The sequence below is a fragment of the Anolis carolinensis genome, chromosome 5 (assembly GCF_035594765.1).
Source record: "Anolis carolinensis isolate JA03-04 chromosome 5, rAnoCar3.1.pri, whole genome shotgun sequence".
Taxonomy (NCBI): domain Eukaryota; kingdom Metazoa; phylum Chordata; class Lepidosauria; order Squamata; family Dactyloidae; genus Anolis; species Anolis carolinensis.
In genome coordinates this window covers 48,502,639-48,522,602 of record NC_085845.1, presented here as the reverse complement: position 1 = coordinate 48,522,602, position 19,964 = coordinate 48,502,639, and the positions used below count along the sequence as shown (strand labels likewise).

General features: G+C 39.5%; 2 protein-coding genes across 13 annotated transcripts in view; one reads left to right on the top strand and one right to left on the bottom strand.

The window, feature by feature from the left end:
• lrba (LPS responsive beige-like anchor protein) overlaps positions 1 to 2,181 on the top strand; it is a 424,775-nt gene extending 422,594 nt beyond the window's left edge. For all 7 annotated transcript variants that reach the window (XM_008111987.3, XM_008111990.3, XM_008111989.3 and 4 more), the window contains one exon: positions 661 to 2,181. In XM_008111987.3, the coding sequence (XP_008110194.2) occupies positions 661 to 751 (91 nt within the window). In that variant the 3' untranslated portion in view covers positions 752 to 2,181. The remainder of the gene's footprint in view (positions 1 to 660) is intronic.
• A 268-nt stretch (positions 2,182 to 2,449) lies between these two features.
• The window catches only part of dclk2 (doublecortin like kinase 2), a 113,316-nt gene continuing 95,801 nt past the window's right edge, over positions 2,450 to 19,964 (bottom strand). For 2 of the 6 annotated variants that reach the window (XR_010006311.1, XR_010006312.1), the window contains 7 exons: positions 19,680 to 19,813; positions 19,066 to 19,143; positions 14,517 to 14,613; positions 13,214 to 13,294; positions 10,184 to 10,300; positions 9,465 to 9,545; positions 3,584 to 3,722 (listed from right to left, as the gene is read on the bottom strand). Coding sequence is in view for 4 of the 6 variants with exons in the window: in XM_062981067.1 (XP_062837137.1) it covers positions 3,507 to 3,722; positions 10,184 to 10,300; positions 13,214 to 13,294; positions 14,517 to 14,613; positions 19,066 to 19,143; positions 19,680 to 19,813 (723 nt within the window). In the remaining 2 variants the exon portion in view is untranslated. Of the gene's footprint in view, positions 3,723 to 9,464; positions 9,546 to 10,183; positions 10,301 to 13,213; positions 13,295 to 14,516; positions 14,614 to 19,065; positions 19,144 to 19,679; positions 19,814 to 19,964 lie in introns of those variants that run through there. The other 4 variants (XM_062981067.1, XM_062981068.1, XM_062981069.1 and 1 more) reach the window with 3 other exon arrangements.

Below are 19,964 nucleotides of genomic sequence, written 5' to 3'. Positions count from 1 at the left end.
TGTGTGGGGAAGAGGTTTCCAACCAGAAATAATCTTTTCTAAAGGTGTAAGTTCTAATCATATTAAGTTCTAACAGAGTGAAATACAAACATACACACATTTAAGACACAGTTATGTGCACCTATGTCACTAGCAAGATTCCAGCCCTACAGTGTTTCTCTTACCTGATTATGATCCAGTTATTTATTTGGAAAAAAAAACCTGCTGGGAAGGTTAAAGTAAGGTTGCAAGATTTGTGAAGGCAATTATAATGTAGGGTAATGCTTCTTAAACTGGGGATCCTGACCTCAAATGGGGTCGGTTGGCTTAGCTTAATGTTGAGGTCCCAAATTTTTTTTTCAATGGTAAAAGGTTTTTGGATGCCATCTACTGGCTGTTTTAGACATTTACACAAACATGTAGCATGCAGAGGGAAATCATCCTGTTTAACAAGCCTTGGAAATGCTTATTTGTTATCAGTAAATATTTGATTTGTGTACCTATTTTCTATACCTATATACACAGGGTCACATAAAAGTTTCTCAGGCGGAATGGGGTTGCAAGTGGAAAAAGTTCAAGAAGCCCTGCTGGAGAGAATCTAGACATTTAAGCTTAATCATAATGACATATTATATATTCAAAGGCTACCAGTGACATTCCATCTTTTTCTTCTTTTCATAGGTGTATAATGACAGGAATGGCTTCTGGGAGCATTGTACTTTTCTACAATGACTTCAACAGGTGGCACCATGAATACCAAACTAGATACTGATGCTGGCCCAAATCCAACCAGCATATGCAGCTGCTCCCAGATGAAGACTTGAAGCACAAGTCTCTTTTCAGTATCTTGTTAGAGCCCCACTTCTTATAAATAGTTAATATAACATCTGAATGTAACTTAAACTTGCTGAGAAATGCTATTTTTTAAAAGTTTATTGCTATTTTTGTAGACCTTGCTTGACTTTTTGGGGAAAGGGGGGTGGCGGAAGAAGCAGAAAATGGCTGCTGGGGTTCTGTAGCTTAAAAAGAAAATCTATATTTTTAGTCATAGTTTGTCTATTTTGATCCAAGCATAGGAAAGAAACTTAAATAAGATGGTTAAAATTCTTGTACTCACTATTATTACGAAAAGAAATCTCATGTAAATCTTTACAATCTTAAGGAATATTTCATTATAACAATGGGAGTTGATTATAATGCTGGAAGTTGCTTATCAAACTGGCATCTTAAACTGGGCTTGCCCCAACCCCAGTTCGTATTATACATTTGCAATGATTGTACTACTTCAAGCACTGAATTTTCTGGAAATCAAGACTATTTAAATTATATACTAAATGTAATTTTGTTTCCATCAGTGTATGATCAAGCATGCTTTTAAGTCTAGACTATTAAGTTTTCAATTTGTTTTTGGGTTATTGCTTTTTGTTTGTTTGCTGTTCTGTTGTGCAGCTGATGAAGAGGAAAACAGCAACAGGATTGATTTATGAAGTGTAAGGCTTTATTTTTCTCCTCTCCCATTCCCATGCACACCCAAATGTGCATTGTTCCTCAAAACCAAATGTTGTGTTGCGGGCTTGCAGTGTATATTTCCATAATCAGTTTCTTTAATTTTTTGGATCATGTGTGTAATTTTAACAACACTCCTCTCATTGGCCTATAAAGCTGGAGGCAGAAAACAACTTCAAGTCTGTCTGCAGAAATCATAGAGGTAAAAGCTTTTGTTTCCATTCCAGAAGCAGCTTCTGAAAGCTGTGTAGCACAAGCCATACTCAGTGCTATTCTCCAAAACGAGGCATGTTTGCATCTTTCCTTGCCCAATCATGTTGACAATGCAGAATACACTCTCTTCCAGCTCTTTGGAAAGGAAATGCAAGTTTATATCCTGGAACAATGTATTTTGGTGTTGCATAAATTCTACTTTTTCTACAACATTGCCGTGCAGAATTCTGTGAAAATACTTGTGAAAGGAACTGTACCGTTTTGTAGGCCTATATTGCATAAATACTTTGTACCTTGTACCTTGTTGAAGTTTGAAATTTACATTCCATATCTATTGGTATATAATTTTCTTCAGCTGCTTACTTGAAGCAGGTCCCATCTCCCCATTGCCCCCTCCTCGAGCTACTCTCTCTTGCAGTGAAGATCTGAAAAGGGGAAAACTCAGTTTGAAATAAGAAATTAAATAAAATATTTGTAATTTAATGCATTATTCATTGCAGTGGACTCCTGCCTCACTGAGCACAACGTAAACATATTTTTCTCTACACATCTAAAAAATATAGCCTTGGGAGTTATTTAAGCGTCATTGCCTAATTGGAGATTGTCTTTTAAAAAAGTTGGCCTTGCAGCTCTTTTCTCATATCTGTTTTGAATATTTTTCTATCTAATCTCTATTCACCCGTCTTGACCAATTCAGTCCTTCTGGAGCCCTCCCACTTCAACTTCCCAAATTCTCAAAAAAAAATTACCATTTGCTCTTTTCAAGAAGAATGTTTATTGCAGGTCTTAATAGTTCTAATGTAAAATAAAGGCTAATAGAAAATGATTGAGAATTGTTAAAAAGGAGAAAAAAAGAAACAAGCAGAGTACATACAATATTGAAACAAGCATTAAGTAAGATACAATCCCATCTATCCATGATTGCACATTTTAGCATAACATCTCCCCAAGTATTTCAAATTTTTGTCGCTTATAAAAAGGGATATTTTTTCTAAAAAGATGGCAAAAGCATTCTGCATTGGTGATCAGCAATTCAATGCTTGAATTTAGCTCGCTCTAAAAGAAATTCGTCCATCTTAGGAAATCCAACATGCAGCAAGCTCTTGTCCCAATACAATTTGTTATTGTTTGCAACCATTGTTTTCTGGGACTAGGGTCAGAAAACAGTATGTGCAGAAATGGCTTTAATGCCTACAGTTTTCATAACAAAAGAATGAATGGAAGAATGATTGTCCTGTGATTATGTTACTTTTGTATTCAATTCCATTTGTTTAAGTTCATCTTATCTAAACTAATATCAAATCAGAAGTTTTAGTATTAAGTACCTCCCCCTCAAACTATCACACATGTAACCTCACTCATACTACTTGCCTTTCAATATTGTACAGATTGTCCACTGAGACCAGGCTTTCCTCTTCAGAGTAAGTAATTCCAGAACAGAACTTGAAAGATGAATCAATGATCAGAACTTCCCAGTTTGCTTCTCTGGAACATCTTGTAAAGACCAGAGATTGCTGGGTGAAGCCTCTTCTAATGTTACATCCAATGCAGAGTGTGTATCAAGATATGACCACCACTAGTGTAGATGATATCATTCCAATTCCAATGTCATTTTAATTATATTCAACTCTAAAATTTTTCTAAAAGGTAAGAATTTTCCAAATGTAATGTCCAGACCACTAAAAACTACTGTATATACCAACTTCATCCCTTTCAAACAGAATGTGAACAAACTACAGTAGTGAATACAACAGAACAGTAGCAGATAATTTTTTCTGACCTAGCAGTGTTCATCAGTGGGACTTGTCTTAAACGAACCCTGCGCTATCGTCATGACATGCAGAGACGGAGTGCGTAGAGAGTTTGAGTGGCTCAGAAGCAGTAGGAAACAATGTTTTGAGACCAACTGTGGGAGGTTCATGAGCTGCAGCATTTGTCCTGGTGGTTTGGTTCACAGTGGCTCGGCCAGAGCCTTGACAGCGTTTGTTGCAGAAGATTTGCTTCTCTTTATCTAGAGCTGTGCTCTGTAACAGAAAAGGTGAAGAGTCACATCACCAGCACCTCTTGACCTTCGCATATATGTCAGCAAGCACATCATTGGATGCATGCATTCCTCTGAAGAAAAGGAGAAGTAACATCAGTGGTCCCCCCCCCCCCAAATACGTTGTCCTTGTGGATAGTTTTGGAGACTGGCCTCTGACACGCACAACACCCAGAGCATTAGTAAATACCACAAACTGCATGAACAACATGCTGTTTTAAAGCCAGTGACAAATGCATCACTTTAAACAAAAAAGAGTAACATTTCTGATTTGCAAGTCTGGTGAGGAAAAGAATGTATGTGTGACTGCAAAAAAAAAAAAGGGGGGGGGGGAAGGGGTGCACTGCAGAAATGCATTTCTTAAGCATTTAGATCCCATTCTAACTATAATGGTACATGCCAGCTGCATCAAGAAACATGAAATTAGTTCAACAGGACAGAAATTAATGTAGTGCAGGCGGGACAAAGGGTCCAGGGTGACATCAAGGCAGTCTTAAACAAAAACAATTGCCATTTTGACTAAAATGAATCAGCATGCTACAGACAGGAAAATAATTTCTGGTATTAAGAGAGGTAGAAAATGTATTATTGTGACATGAGAAGCTGCTCTGACAACTGTCTGAAAGCTTTCAGATCAGGTAATATAAGAATCTCTGAGTTGTTGTGCAGTCTTGCAGAAGTAGAATTATCCTTCAATACTATACCCAAAATTAACGTTCTCTATCAATGTTATTAATATTAATGATTCAATGTGAAATGTAAAATTTCCCCATGCTCAGATTGGCTTTACATAATTCACCAGTCTCCTGGTCCAATTGCTGCATTCAAAGAAAAGATTTAAACTTTTGAGAAGCTTTCCATCTTGAAGCCAACAAGATGCTCACATTTTAAACTTGTGAGGCAGATTTTAAATAAGTTTGTTCCTAAATTAATTTGTCAGTGATATGGGATAAAGGCAGGGTTTACTATCTCATTTCATACTGTACCTCCTTATCCCTCTTTCGGCAGTGTCAAATGCAAGCCAAAAGTAAAATGGCTCTTTAAAACTTGTTATTTTTAGTATTCTTTTGCTGCAACTTTGAAATTAGTTCAAATGAACTTCATTCAGTTAGCATTTCTGGGGCATAATGACTTGAAAAAGAAACTTCTATGTCCAAATTCTGGAATTTTTCCTCCTTACACTTGAAAAAAATTACTCGGATTGTTAAATTAATGAATGGGACTGTAACAGCACACTCCTAGTTTTATGTGATGTCCCTGTCACTCAAAGGGAATCTAATGACAACTTTTAACCCTTAGAAATGATTGGCTGAAGTGCATGCACCTGGTCTTTCCTTTCGTTATCAAGCCCTTCCATTCACACGGTGCTATGCCGATGGATGGGATGTGCTGCACAATGAGGAAGGAACCCTACACAGTTAGGTCATGCATTTTACGTGAGTGGAGCTTCATTTGTAGATGGTGACACCGCATGACATCCTATTTCTTTCCACAGTGCAGGTTTCCCATTCATAATGCCCCCTTGATCTCTTATATAGAAAATGGCCTGCTTCAGATATCTCGGTTGAATGTGCCTAAATATAGCCCAAATCCATCTGTTGGTATGATATAGTTATTCAAGAATCAGATAAATCCCATGATGAAAGAACATGAAGTTGTGGATGTTATCTTTTTTTGGAATACCATTATATTCTAGCAGAAAATATTTTCATGGACAATACTATTTTACAATTCTGGGGATAGGAATGCGCACAAATCAAAATTTCCCCTGCACATTGATACCAAACATATCAAGAAAAAACTATCCCTCACATGCTAATTTTATTTGGGCAGGGAGGTTCACCACCTCTGGTTAAGGGAACATTTCAAATGTTAGTCTTGTCTCAATCACTTACACTCTTTGGCATAAGTGATTAGGACCATGGTATCCTTCTGAGCCACTTCAGAGGGATGAAACGTGTAATTATCATATTCCTATGAAACTTAGAATTATCTGTTACGGTGCCTCCATTCCTTCCTGGAGGGACAAACCCAGAAAGTGGTCCTGAGAGACTTTTGTTCAGCCCCCTGGTCATTGGTCTCAATGTTCTGTTTTGTCCCCATAGTAAATGTAAAGGTTTTCCCCTGACATTAAGTCAACTCTGGGGGTTGGTGCTCACCTCCATTTCTAAGCCAAAGAGCCAGCATTGTTCGTAGACGCCTCCAAGGTCATGTGGCCAGCATGGAGCGCTGTTACCTTCCCACCGGAGTGGTACCTATTGATCTACTCACATTTACATGCTTTTAAACTGCTATGTTGGCAGAAGCTGTGGCTAACAGTGGGAAATCACCCTGGTCTCCAGATTCGAACCACCAACCTTTTGGTCAGCAAGTTCAGCAGCTTAGCAGTTTAACCCGCTGAGCCACTGGGGGGCTCCTTTTTGTCCCCATATTGAACATATACACAAAACTACTGGGAGAGATCACCCTGGTTTTGGGGGTCTGGAGTCATCAATATGCATGTGACACCTCCATTTAAGGATATTGTTTGCTTCTAAAGCAATGACTGTCATTAGACATTAACTAGATAAAGGTGAACAAACTGAAACTTAATTCACATGAGACAGAGGTGCTCCTGGTCAGCCACAAGGGATTGGGGAATGGGGATTCACAGGTGGCTCTTAAGAGAGTAGCCACAGAATTGCACATTGTTGAGAAAATGTCAGTAGAAATAATGGAGCCTGAGATTCCTGAGCATAACTTAGAAAAAAAATGTTTTGGGCCATAATAACACCCTAAATCTCCCCAACTGTTAGAGATTCTGTAAGTAATTTTGCAAGATGTGATTGCTTATCAGTAGAAGGATAATCCCACAAGCAATGCCTTAAAAGAACCATATCTTCCTTTCCTGTATAGAAGTCACTGTTCCAGATGTAGTTGTTGAAAGAATCTGCCACCAAATGCACAGGACACAAGACATCATGCATAGTGAAATGGTACCAATGGTGCAAACATATAAATGTGATGAAAGCCTTGCCATATTGCATAAAAACGGGCATTCGTCCCCCACCTCAGACTGCGATTAGGCTACTTCTCCTTTTCTTCCCAACTCAGAATGAACATTTTTAATGTGGCAAAAAGCACGGTAATTAGTACATACCATTGCCTTGGACCTACTCAGAAGAAAGCAATGCAGGCATTGGGAGAGGAAGCAAAAGAAGAAAGCAAGGGACAGACACTAGACTTACTTGAAGCAGAACCAACAGCATTGCAACATTTATAAACTTAAAAGAAACTCATTCTGAAATTAAAGAAGCCATACTAAAACTATTTTTGTGCAATGACTCAATGCGTTTAAAGAAAAAAAAACATGGGCAAAGAGCAAACCACTTTTCAGATGCAATTTCATTCTTCCACCACACGAGGGCCATGTCTGCTTTAGCACAACATTTCAACTCATGATATTTTGTAATACAAAGCTCAAAATGAATTAAGCTGAATGGTGTCTGCGAAAAGGAAATGAATGATCACTTTATAAATATGAAAGTAATTTACTATAGTGCAAATGTGTGCGGAACATAAATGTTTATTTTGCAAATGTCCTGAAAACGTCCTAGGGCTATGTCATAAAGCACAGGATTTAAAAAATAAGCACAAAATACAAAGGTAGGGAACACCTATTTCTGATATCTCCCTTAGTCTCTGTTACACTCTCTTGTTTTATCATTTCTTATACAAACGTCAAGAAAAAAACATCCCAAACTGTCATGATACAGCAGTGGGCAATAGAACTAGGCTATATTAATATGGAACAGTTAGAATCAACTTTAATACCAACTTTACCTGCCACAACCCCTCCTTGGACCTGTAGTGTGATTAGGGATTTAGAATTGCCAGGTGCCCTTTCCTATGCTTTAGAGCTCTCTGGAAAAATTCTAAATTCTACACAATGCTACAAATCTCAGGCTTCCCTAGGATGGATCTATGGCATATAAAGTTGTAATAGGTAAAGGTTTCCCCTTGACATTAAGTTTAGTTGAGTCCGACTCTAGGGGATGCTGCTCATCTCCATTTTTAAGTTGAAGAGCCTGTGTTGTTCGTAGATATCTCCTAGGTAATGTGACCGGTATGACTGCATAGAGCGACGTCAGTGCATATTGATCTGTTCACATTTGCACGTTTTCGAACTGCTAGGTTGGCAGAAGCTGGGGATAACAGTGGGAGCTCACCCCCGCTCCCCAGATTCAAACTGCTGACCTTTCGGTCAGGAAGTTCAGCAGCTCAGTGGCTCCTAAAATTGTAATAGATTGCTATAATTTAATAGTATGAATACAGCAGTGGGATGCAGTACCAAAATACAATTACAATGCTTGTCATATGTGGGGAGAACCTGGGGGAAATTCTGAACATTAGCAACAGCATGTTACTCAACTTTTCACTTTTTGTTTATCTCTTGATATACAAGAACATATGGTGGGAAGATAAACAACCATCCTTCAGCCAGGTTCCTAGGCATCCCATTAATATGAAATGTTGCTAATTCTTCTTTGGCCTTACTCTGGAAATATCGGCAGAGGATATGCAACCTACTTATAACATTACACAAAATATGAAAGCCAAGTGGTATTATAGAATGGGGCAACTGGCTCAGAAGAAGGGGTACACGTCTTGAACATCTCTAAAATTAGACTCTTATCTCTCTATAAAAATTATCCTGATTTGTTGGTATTATATAATTAATGCAGCACATGACTATAGCCAAAACCACACAACTTCTAGTTACTAAGCAGTAGTCATGTCCATTTGGGACAAATCTTTGTTTCATGTCCTGGCTTTTGGTGGGGGCCCGATCCGTTTTGGCTGATCCTTCAGAAACCGGGAGGGCAGATATTTGATCTTTGTCTTTGGTGCCGAAAGATAAGTTTTCTTTCTGCCCATTATTGAGGGAGGGGGTGGCTTCACCAGTAGGCCTGGGTGCTTTGGGCCTATGGGTGCAGGCTTTGGGCCTACGCGCCCGGGTCTCGTAGGGTCTGCTGCTGCAGACTTTGCAACCGAGTGCCAAGTAAGGAGCACTCCTTACTCGATGGTCAACTGAAGAGTCTGCAGCAGACCCTGCGAGGCCTATGGGTGCAGGCTTTGGGCCTACGTGCCCGGGCCTTGCAGGGCCTGCAGCCGAGTGCCAAGTAAGGAGTGCTTCTTACTCAGTGTTCAGCTGCAGGCTTTGTGAGACCCGGGCGCGTAGGCCCAAAGCCTGCACCCATAGGCTCAAAGCGCCTGGTTCCCTGCAGCCCAGTGCTTTGGGCCTAAGTTGATCTGAAAAGCAGGCTTGGAGCTGATACCCGCTTTTTGTATCAAGTTGATTTTTGTTCCAGGAGGGGCCTTCCCGTTCCATGCCACCCGAATGGATGGTATGAAAAGGAAACACAAATCAAACCTATTAAATTTCAGGCCCATGTTTACTAAGCAGCTTGTACTACTACAGAGTTAATCATCAATTCCTAATATTGAAGACTTAACCAGCAGGGAATGTGATGAAGAGAAAAATAAGAGTTAACAAGTGTACATGAGATGTACTTCATTGGCTAGAAGCAAAACCATCAGGCCATAGAATTAGAAAATTCCACACCAATAAGAAGCTAGAAGCTGCATTGTATTAAAGACTGGAAGCAAGCTTAAAAGACGTGCAACTTGTGAGCAGATAGGAGTTAGGATTTAAAATCACTCTATTTAGTAATGTATTTTATACCAGGTTTCTGCTTCAGGTTTATCCATAGTCTCAAAAATACAAAGCATTGAGCTGTGAGGTCTCTCAGACTGTCAAGTCAAACTGTCAAATGAAATTCAAGCAGAAGGATCAGCCTAAAACAAAAGTTTCTTTTCTTCTGTTGCTGACTTGCGACAAAATACTTGGTGCACATTAATTCACATACATATCCATAAGTGGAAATAAAGGGAAAACAAGGAAATAATTCTATACACAACATTGCCCCCTCCTCATGATCTGGATGATTTTAGTTGTCCTGCTGATATGGCAATGCCTTTTGGTGCTGCGTATTAGTGATGCAGTGCAAAAACAAAAACTCAGAGCTAACGTATGGAGCATCTTTAAGAACTTTGTAACCAAAAGGCTTTATGACTCAAATTTTAATATCCCTGTAGCATAGATAAATGAATAACAATATGCAGCTAGTGAATGAAGGCAGAAGACATACTTAACACAGAACCTCTTGCTTTATGTGAAATGACATCATCTTCACAACAAATAATTTTCTGCCAATTCCTTTTAAAATATTGTTCTTAAAAATGCATCTACTCTGTATGGAGAGATAAGACACAACTGTAAATGTGCATTGATATTTTTCAATGGCACATTTTACAATTGCATCTCTTAAGGAAGAGGGGAGGCTAGGAAATGTCTGATAATACATTAGTAAAATAATTAATGGAAATGAGGCACTTGCTTACCATGATGACAGAAACCCCTGCAGTTGGGTTATTCTGTTTGGGTAGTGTGTTGTTAAAGTGCTGCTTTAATTTACCTGTTACTTCAGCTTGCATATTATTTTCCTGGGAGGCATCATCCTTTGTAAACAATAAAAGACAACATGTTTTATTACATCGCTATTTTTTGGAGTAAAATGTAAAGTTAGTCTTAACACAGACTTTCACAAAACTGTGTGCGATATGTAGCAGAGAACTACTGTGTTAAGCATGTTTAAACCTTTTGCTGGTTTCAATAGGAGAATTATGCAGATTTTAGTCCTACTGATTTCAATTCAATACAAGTTTCACTCCCGTAAGATGACTCTCAAGACTCTACCTAAATTTATGCATGTATTTGGGAAGGCGTCATGAAGTTAAACCTGAGAATACTCTGATAACTGAAGTTATATTATAAATCTCCCCTCCAGCACGCTCAATTATTCTGATGAAAGGCAACAGTTCAAACATATATAGATGAACTGGAAGCATATACCGGAAATACAATAAATTTGTTTCTAAGACAATAACTTCTCTTCACTGTACCAATAAAACTAAAACATACATGTTGTTTCAAAAAGATGGACCTGATTTGAAATAGCTGTATATCTGCAACCATGACTGTCTATGAATAATACTCATAATCTTTCAAGAATGGGGCATAGAGTTTTAGGTGACTGGCAAAAGCTGCCCCTTCCTAGCATACAAACAGCTGCTAGCCTCTCGCAAGATAGCAACCCTGCAGCATAAGGCTTAATGAGATATTCTCAATTTGTGGTATCATTTTTTAGATTTGTTTCTGGTTCAAAATGGTCAATAAAACTTCATAACTTATTAAACTGTTTGTAACTCTTTGTGTAAATCAGTGGTTCCCAACCTTTTTTTGACTAGGGACCACTCTCCAACATTATTACCAAAGTGGTTATGAATTAGTTTCTAGATTACGTTTGTTATTTGGGGTGCTGATTCAGAAAATTGCATTGGATAGATCACATCAGCTCTAGTTTCTGATCCAGAACATATGTCATCCAGTAGTTGTCATCTCCTCGCCCGCAGAAAACAATATTTAATTATCTAGAGCTGATGTGGTCTATCCAATGCAGTTTTCTAAATCAGCACCCCAAATAACCCCAGGAACAGGCTTAAAAATGAAGACACCAAGGCACCCCCACTTTCAGATGCCACATGGAATGGCTCCACTTGGGGAAAGAGGAGGAAGAGAAGTAGCAGTCAGGAGGCTTGTTGTCACACCTTGTGTGGGTAGTCAGCCTCTCCCCTCCCGACATCCCCATTTGCCTCAGCACTATAAGAGGGTTTCACGAGACCAGTAGCTCTTGTTGCAACGGTGTAGTAATGGTGAGGCCATGGACCATATTTTAGTTCTTGGGGACCACTGGTGATGCACGGACCACAAGTTGAGAACCACTGGTGTAAATGTTGCCTTCATGAAATATGATATTGCTTTTAAATTAGGTCCTCCAATTTGATACACTTGGCATTATGCATTGAATGACTTTTTAAACCATCTCAGTTCAAACAGGACATGCAGCACGCACAAGCCATCAAACAGGATTTAGAGATCTTTCACTGACAGACCATCCACTTTGACCATTGATTGTGTGGAGCCTGAACCAAAGTATGATTTTGACCATTTCCCATCCAACAATCAGGGGCAGGAATATTTCCACAGATCATCTAAACAGTCCTAGGCAAGCCTCCTTTCAGTTGAAAATATTTATATATAGATGTAGGCCAAGATCCCACATCATAAACATAGGCACAATGTCATGGCTATGATCTATCTCCTGGGCTGATAATCAAACCTCATCCTAAAATCAAACCAGCTGCACTGAGAGATGGACATTTGTGTTGCATATAAATCTGACATTGAAGGATGACACACCCAGCTTTTTCCTGTCAGTACAAGCGGGGGCACCTATCTGGGTCCTATCACAACTCTTGGCACAACACTGATCTCTATCAGAAGGAGGCTGGATGTGTCATCCTTCAATACCCCACTTGCAGTACCACAAAACTCTGCCCTTCTTTGCAGCAAGCTGGATTTTACGGAAAGCGTTCCGGAGCATTTATTGATTGAGCATGATACCATGCTAGTAAATGTAAATTTAAAAAACAGTGACAATATTGCAAATCAACTTATGACATTAAAACAGAGTATCAGCCACTAAATTTTGTCACAGCACAACACTGATAATAATTCAAAGATTTAAGGAAGACTCATGAATCACTCATTCTTCTTTGGTAGTCAGCAAACAGCTCTTTAAATTTCTATGCATCATCATTTCTGACAGTTTCTTTAAAAACATGCGTAAACACAACATGCAGGTGGCCCCAGAGGAATAACATGAGGATGAAGCATGAGGATCTCGGATGAATGGAATTAATTATATATACGTTTTTAAGGTTTTTATAATGTGTTTGAACAATGTTATTAACAGATCTGTTTATATTGTTTTGTTTTTATGATTGTAATTTGGGCATTAAATTTTGCCAATTTTTGTAAGCCGCCCTGAGTCCCCTCGGGTGAGAAGGGCGGGGTATAAATGTTGTAAATAAATAAACAAACATGAATTAGGGATTATTTTCCAGGTCTGTCAAACTGCCTTTCAGAAGGTAAGGTCTCCACGTAGGTAAAGGTAAAGGTTTCCCCTGACGTTAAGTCCAGTCATGTCTGACTCTGGGGTTTGGTGCTTATCTCCATTTCTAAGCCGAAGAGCCAGCATTGTCCATAGACACCTCCAAGGTCATGTGGCCAGCATGAGTGCATGGAGTGCCGTTACCTTCCCGCTGGAGCGGTACCTATTGATCTACTCACATTGGCATGTTTTTGAACTTCTAGGTTGGCAGGAGCTGGAACTAACAGCGGCCGCTCACGCCGCTCCCAGGGTTTGAACCTAGGACCTTTCGGTCTCCAGCTCAGTGCTTTAACGCACTTCACCACAGGGTCTCCACATAGGATGTTTAAATGCAAATTTATAAAATTACTGTACTCACCGACACCCAGGGGTGGTTTAGAATCTGAGCTGCAGTATATCGTGCTTCCACATTTACTTGTAACATCAGACTAATTAACTCCTGAAAAACAAAATAAAACAAAAGAGATGAGGAAAACAAGGTCCACACAATTTACTAAAATGAGAGGTTGCCTTCACAGGAATTGTGCACACTTTTCTAAATTTCGCTTACCAACCTATTGAATTTATCAGTAAACATGGGACCTAATAAATATTTTTGGCAGTATCACGTGATTTCAATTATATTTTTGAAAGCTGTCCTTGCACCACAGAATAAATTGCAATTTAATATAATTAATACATACATTAATAAATAATATTTTCCCATAATTTTGGTGACCATACTTCATCAGGCAATTGTTTTGTATCTTTTTTTAATATGTTGCAAGCTCTAGGTAGAAATATTTAAAATCAAAAGGATGACTCCCTAAAATACTAATACTAATTCTAAAATACATAAAGATTAGTTGATGTGGACAGTAGATATGTGTGTCAAAATCTTTCCTTCGTTTCCTTTGTGCTATCGTTTCATTTCGACCGTTTGTCTACACAAAACGAATGACGACATTTTCGTAGGAAATGAGAGGCAACATTAAAATGAAAGCCACACAGTCATCATGCTTGCTTTCGTTTTCCTTTAATTTCGCCCTGTAACAATAAGCAGGTACTGACAGAGGGCTGCTTTCCCATCACAGCTGATGTGTACCAATGGGTGTTAATAATAATATTATTATTAATAATAATAATAGTTATTCTGGGACCCTAAGCTGAGTCTGAGGGAAGAGTGCTTCCCCATGATAGCTGATGTGTGCCAATGGGTGTTAATAATAATAATAATACGATTAATAACAATAGTACTCTGGGGAAGGCCCAAACTTTTTTAAGGTTGGTGGGCTAAAAGGGTTGAAATACCCTCTATGTGTGGCGATTTTTACCCCTCTAGTCCAAAAACCGAGTGCGGAGGGGGGGGGGGGGGGAGCCTCGGACGCCCTCCCATTGTAGCCAATGGTCCGAAAATCTTTGTTTTTTCGTAAGCCAGATGAAAATTCTATGCATATAGGCGCTCCATTTTCAGAAATGGGGACAAATACAAAATTGATACAAAATAAATGAAACTAAACAAAACGAACAGCGATTCCATACAAATGCACACCACTAGGGGACAATACATTTTCCTAGTATGGCTCCAATAGCATAACCAGTTGTGATAAATCAGTGAATTTTAGTCTGTGAGCAATGTTTTCACATTTTCAGGCCTATGAGTTACCAACATATTCCAGTACCTTAGCGGAGTCGGTGATGTTATCCCAGTATGGAGAAGGAAATTCCAGCTTTCCAACCAGGATCTGATCAAAAAGATCTTCTTGGACATTGTTCTCACTAAGGATCAAGAGCAAGCAAGAAAATAAATGTTTGGTATATAGAATCATAGAGTTGGAAGGGACCACAAGGACCATCTATTATAATGTTCTGCCATTCAAGAAAATGTAACTCCTGAGACGTAGTCATCCAACCTTTGTTTAAAGACCTCCAAAGAAGGAACGACAGTCCACTGCCTTCTGAGGCCATCTACTCCTCTGTTGAATAAATCTTACTGTAATTTGGATCAATTAGTTAGCATTCTAATCTCTAGAGCAGCAGAAAACACATTCACTACACCTTCTACATGACATCCCCTCAGATATTTAAAGATGTCACATCTCAGCCTTCTTTTTTTCCAAGCTAAATATACCCAGTTAAATATAATTAAGCCATTCCCCATAAGGTTTGGTTTCCAGACCTTTGATCATCTTGGTTGCCCTCACTTGGACAAGTTCCAGCTTCTTAATATCTTTCTTGAACTGTGGTGTCCAGAATTAGACACAGTATTCCAGGTTGAAGAAAGCAGAACAGAGTGGTATTAACAACTTGCCTTGATCTGGATAATGTATTTCTGTTAATGCAATCTAGAAATTTTTGATGTGTCTGCATTGGCTTTTTTGGCCGCCACCTCAACCAGCTGACTAGTGTTTAGCTTTTTGTCTACTAAGACTACTTGTACTACTTTCAACTTGTGACATCTATCTTAAGTATTTGTTATATAATAGTAATAATAATAATAGTAATAATAATAACAACAATAATACTTTATTTAAAGGCTGTCCTATCTCCCCGGAGGAATCATCTCCTATATGATTCGAAAGGTCACTATGTTAATTTCCAAAAGCAGTGGAAACTAGATGTTCATCACCTTTTCCTTAGTTTCCACTCTTAAACAACTTTGGACATAATTAATTTTATCTACATGAATAAAAAGTGTACAAAAGTCCAAGGTTTCTAGCTGCTTTTGATCAAAGATATACAAAAATATCTGTGTTGTATAGCATCCCCATTACTGACAATAAAATCTAATCCACAGTAATAGAAACAGCTCTTAAGCAAAACAATAAAAAGTTCCTATATCTTGGATTTGATGTCACAGTCCCCAAACAAGCATGTACAAAGCCTTATTTTAAAAAAATCTTTTAAACGTTCTGTTCAGATTTTGTGAACACTATCTCATGCACATTAGCATTTGTTGTAGATATTTCCAAATTATGACGACCTTAAGGAAAATCTATCACGGTAGGATTTATTCTGAGGTGACTTGATTTTGCTTTCCTCTAAGGTGGAAATAATATGACTTGCCCAATGTCACCTAGTGAGTTTCAATGGCTGAGTGAGGATTCAAATCCTGGTCTCCCAGTGTCCTAGTCCAAAACACAAGCCACTATACCACATGGGCTATCTCACAAGATAACTATGCCAAACAGGCAGAAATATAACACCCTCTATGTTATGCAGTTCAAACTGATTATGGGGAAATGTCTTCTTTATATTTCAAAGTAATAGTAGCTTGAAAATGGATGGACAATTTCTCCAGTATACTAAATCTGGAGGAACAGAAAATGGAAATAATCTTTCGATCTTAAGACTTCAATTATCATTTCATGGATGTTTATGCTTTGAGAAAGCTACTCTTTCAATATAATGCAGTCTTTATGCCTCATACAGGAAACCTTGAACAATCTACTGACCTTGGTTGACTATAACTGAGAAACACAAAGAGAGAGAGCAAGAGAGAGAGACTAAATGTGATTTCAAATATTCTCTTGAAGTTCAAATAATTTCCACGTCTGTAGCCCTGAATATGATGAATGGCTGAACCAGCAAAGTTTGATCATCAATAGGATTACTGATGTTGAATGTTTAAAGATGTAGCAGAGGTGAATTTTATGAGATGTACATGTGAATTGCAGTTTCAGAAGTGCCAGTCCAGAGTCTAACACTAGGGGGGAAACTCTGCATGCTGAATAGAACAAATAAGCACTGACAAATGAGAGTCAAGGACAAGAGGACACAGAAACGGAAATCAGTTTCTTGCTTGGAAGTCTTGAGAAATGCCGTTTATCTCCCCATTTCTTCCCATACTTTCTGCATATATCAATAGCAGATAAATTAGAGCATCAGAACTATCTGAACAATTGAGAAAGAAATGAAAACCCACAGGAATAGGGGAAAAAAAGCATGCTGATATATCTATATATATCTCCATGGATACTGAGGGCCCACTATATATATATTCATAATATAGATAATTTTAAACATTGAGACTAGTATGGTACGAGGAGAAATGTTGCTATCTTTGCTTACAATGGGAGGTAAGAGTTTAGTAATATTCCTTTGAATGAGTAATTTAAACAATTTTCTTCTTGCTGTGAGAAGATATGTCAATATTGCAAAATGTTCATTGACTATTTTCAGTTCAGGAGTTATTCTGTGCAAATTTAGATGTGTCTGTTTTGCAGCTTTTTGTGTGTAGAAGTATTCTTTTTTGTGCAAACCAACCACATGAAAATTTTGCATAAAATAGATTCGGGAGTGTGATAATTGTTGTTAGTCCAGGATTTTTTTCATCATTTTTGAAAATCTTTTCCAAACTTTTTTGATCATTACCCAAATACATTTAATTTCTGCTACCTTGGCAGTCACTTCTCCACAAAAATCAACATCGACACTGAAATACAACACCTCCTGAGGTCTACAAGTGCAGCATTCTTTCGAATGAAGCAGAGAGTATTTGAGGATCTGAACATCCGTAAGGATACCAAGGTGCTTGTTTATAAAACTACAGTAGAGTCCCGGTTATCCGACTTCCGTTTATCCGACACACCGTATTATCCGACGCACTGCCGGGGGGGGGGGGGGGAGCGTGGCAAGGAGGGAAGGAACTTTTGCACCCATGCATGGAGGAGGGTGCAGAGGGGAGGGCCAAACTTGAAAGGCGCCATTTGAGAAACCTTTGAAACTGAAGCCACAGGAGGGTGCCTGGAGAGAGGTAGGCTCAGAAGGAAGCTTTAATGGAAAATTTCTTCTCCCCCCCCCCCCCCGGCGCCTTCCTTGTTTACCTTACAGGAGCTCAAAGGCTCCCACCAGCTGTTTCTAGGGGCGGGCAGCGAGGCGGGCTCCGTGTGGAAAAGGGCCCGGAGCCGCCATGCGCATGGCTGCCTCTGACGCGGCGTCTGTCTCCCCCTCCGCCTCCTCCTTCGCATCTTCCTGGGGAGGAAGAGGGAGAAAAAAGATATTTTCTCAAACTCCCTGCCGAGGGAGAGAAAAGCTCTTCTCTCGAGCTCCCTTCCTGCCAAGGGAAAGAAAAGCTCTCCTCCTCCTCCTCCCCCTCTTCTCTTGAGCTCTCTCTCTCCCTTCGGCTGCTTGAGAGAGCTCAAGAGAAGAGGGGGAGGAGGGGGAGGAGAGCTTTTCTCTCCCTCGGCAGGGAGTTTGAGAAAAGATCTTTTTTCTCCCTCTTCCTCCCCAGGAAGATGCGAAGGAGGAGGAGGAGGGGGAAACAGACGCCGCGTCAGAGGCAGCCATGCGCATGGCGGCTCCGGGCCCTTTTCCACACGGAGCCCGCCTCGCTGCCCGCCCCTAGAAACAGCTGGTGGGAGCCTTTGAGCTCCTGTAAGGTAAACAAGGAAGGCGCGGGGGGGGGGGGGGGGGGGAGAAGAAATTTTCCATTAAAGCTTCCTTCTGAGCCTGCCTCCCTCCATGCATAGGGCCTCCGTATTATCCGTCAATTTCAGTTATCCAACATTGGGCCCGCCCGTTTATGTTGGATAACTGGGACTCTACTGTATTGTCCTCCCAACCCTGTTATATGTCTGCGAAACGTGAACCATCTACAGACATCACACTCAACTCCTGGAATGATTTCATCAGCGTTGCCTCCAAAAAATCCTGTCAATTTCTTAGGAAGACAGACGGACAAATGTCAGCTTGCTGGAAGAAGCAAAGACCACCAGCATTGAAGTGATGATCCTCTGCCATCAACTCTGCTAGACTGGCCACATTGTCTGAATACCCGATCACTGTCTCCCAAAGCAGTTATTATACTCTCAACTAAAGAACGGAAACAGAATGTTGGTGGACAGGAAAAGAGATTTAAAGATGGGCTTAAAGCCAACCTTAAAAACTGTGATAGCATAGACTCTGAGAACTGGGAAGCTCTTGCCCTTGAGCGCTCTAATTGGAAGTCAGCTGTTATTAACAGTGCTGTGGAATTCAAAAAGGTACGAATGGAGGGTGAAAGGGAGAAATTCATCAAGAGGAAGGCGTGTCAAGCCAATCTTGACCGGGACCGCCTTCCATCTGGAAACTGATGTCCTCACTACAGAAGAACATGCAGGTCAAGAATAGGTCTCTACAGTCACCTACCCTACTCGGACACAAGTGATCGCTGATGATGGTGATGATGACATTTAATATTTTCCTATGCCTAATGCTTACTGGGTATTATTGTAGTTATTATATACTTACCTACGAAATGGAGGAAACCCACATAACAGTATATACGTAATGACCCCTGCAGCCCAAATGTCCACCTTTAAACCATAGCTGTTATAAAAGAAAAGGGATAGGAAATGTTATACTTCATACATACACTGCAAGATACATCATGAGAAGCTTTTATATTTATGTGCTTTAACCATTTGTGTCCTTTTAATTTACAACTGTAGCATGTCAGCAATGCAGGATTTTCTGATAAAATTACCAACTACACAAAAGTAAGGACCACACAGAGATATTACTCATATTTTATACCAATTTTTATCATATGGAATAAAGCAAATATCTATTGACTAGCATCTCAATTTCCTAAAGTCACAGTGTACTTTCTATGAGAATGATGTCAATAAAACCGTGCAGACAGCTAAAACTTTGTCTTCCATGAATAAGCTCTGGGATCACATATGTGCTTTTCTTTGTGTTCCTGTCACAAGTCCTATATGATTAGTACTTTAAGGATTTTCACTGAACTATCGCTTGTCATTATATCTGGAACAGAAAACCTACAGTTTGTTGAAAGCCTTAGAAAACAGAGCCTTGGAATGTACCAAATAAATCTTTTTTTATATAATGAAAATTCTTACCCTGTCTCTGCAATGATTTCAGGAGCCACATAAGTTGGCGTACCACAGACTGTATAGAGAGGGCCTTCAACCACAGTGGCCAGACCAAAGTCTCCTAGTTTCAAGGACTTTGTCCCATCTGGATACTCACAGACCTGGGAGGAGAAAAGTGAATGACACCTTACACTGGAGAAATGCAGGAACATATCCTTGTAGGATTCCTGTCAGGATTAGGGCATATATGATGAGTATACTGATCATTTCAGAAACATGCAATATGAGTACTTTTCCCTGCCCAAAACAGCT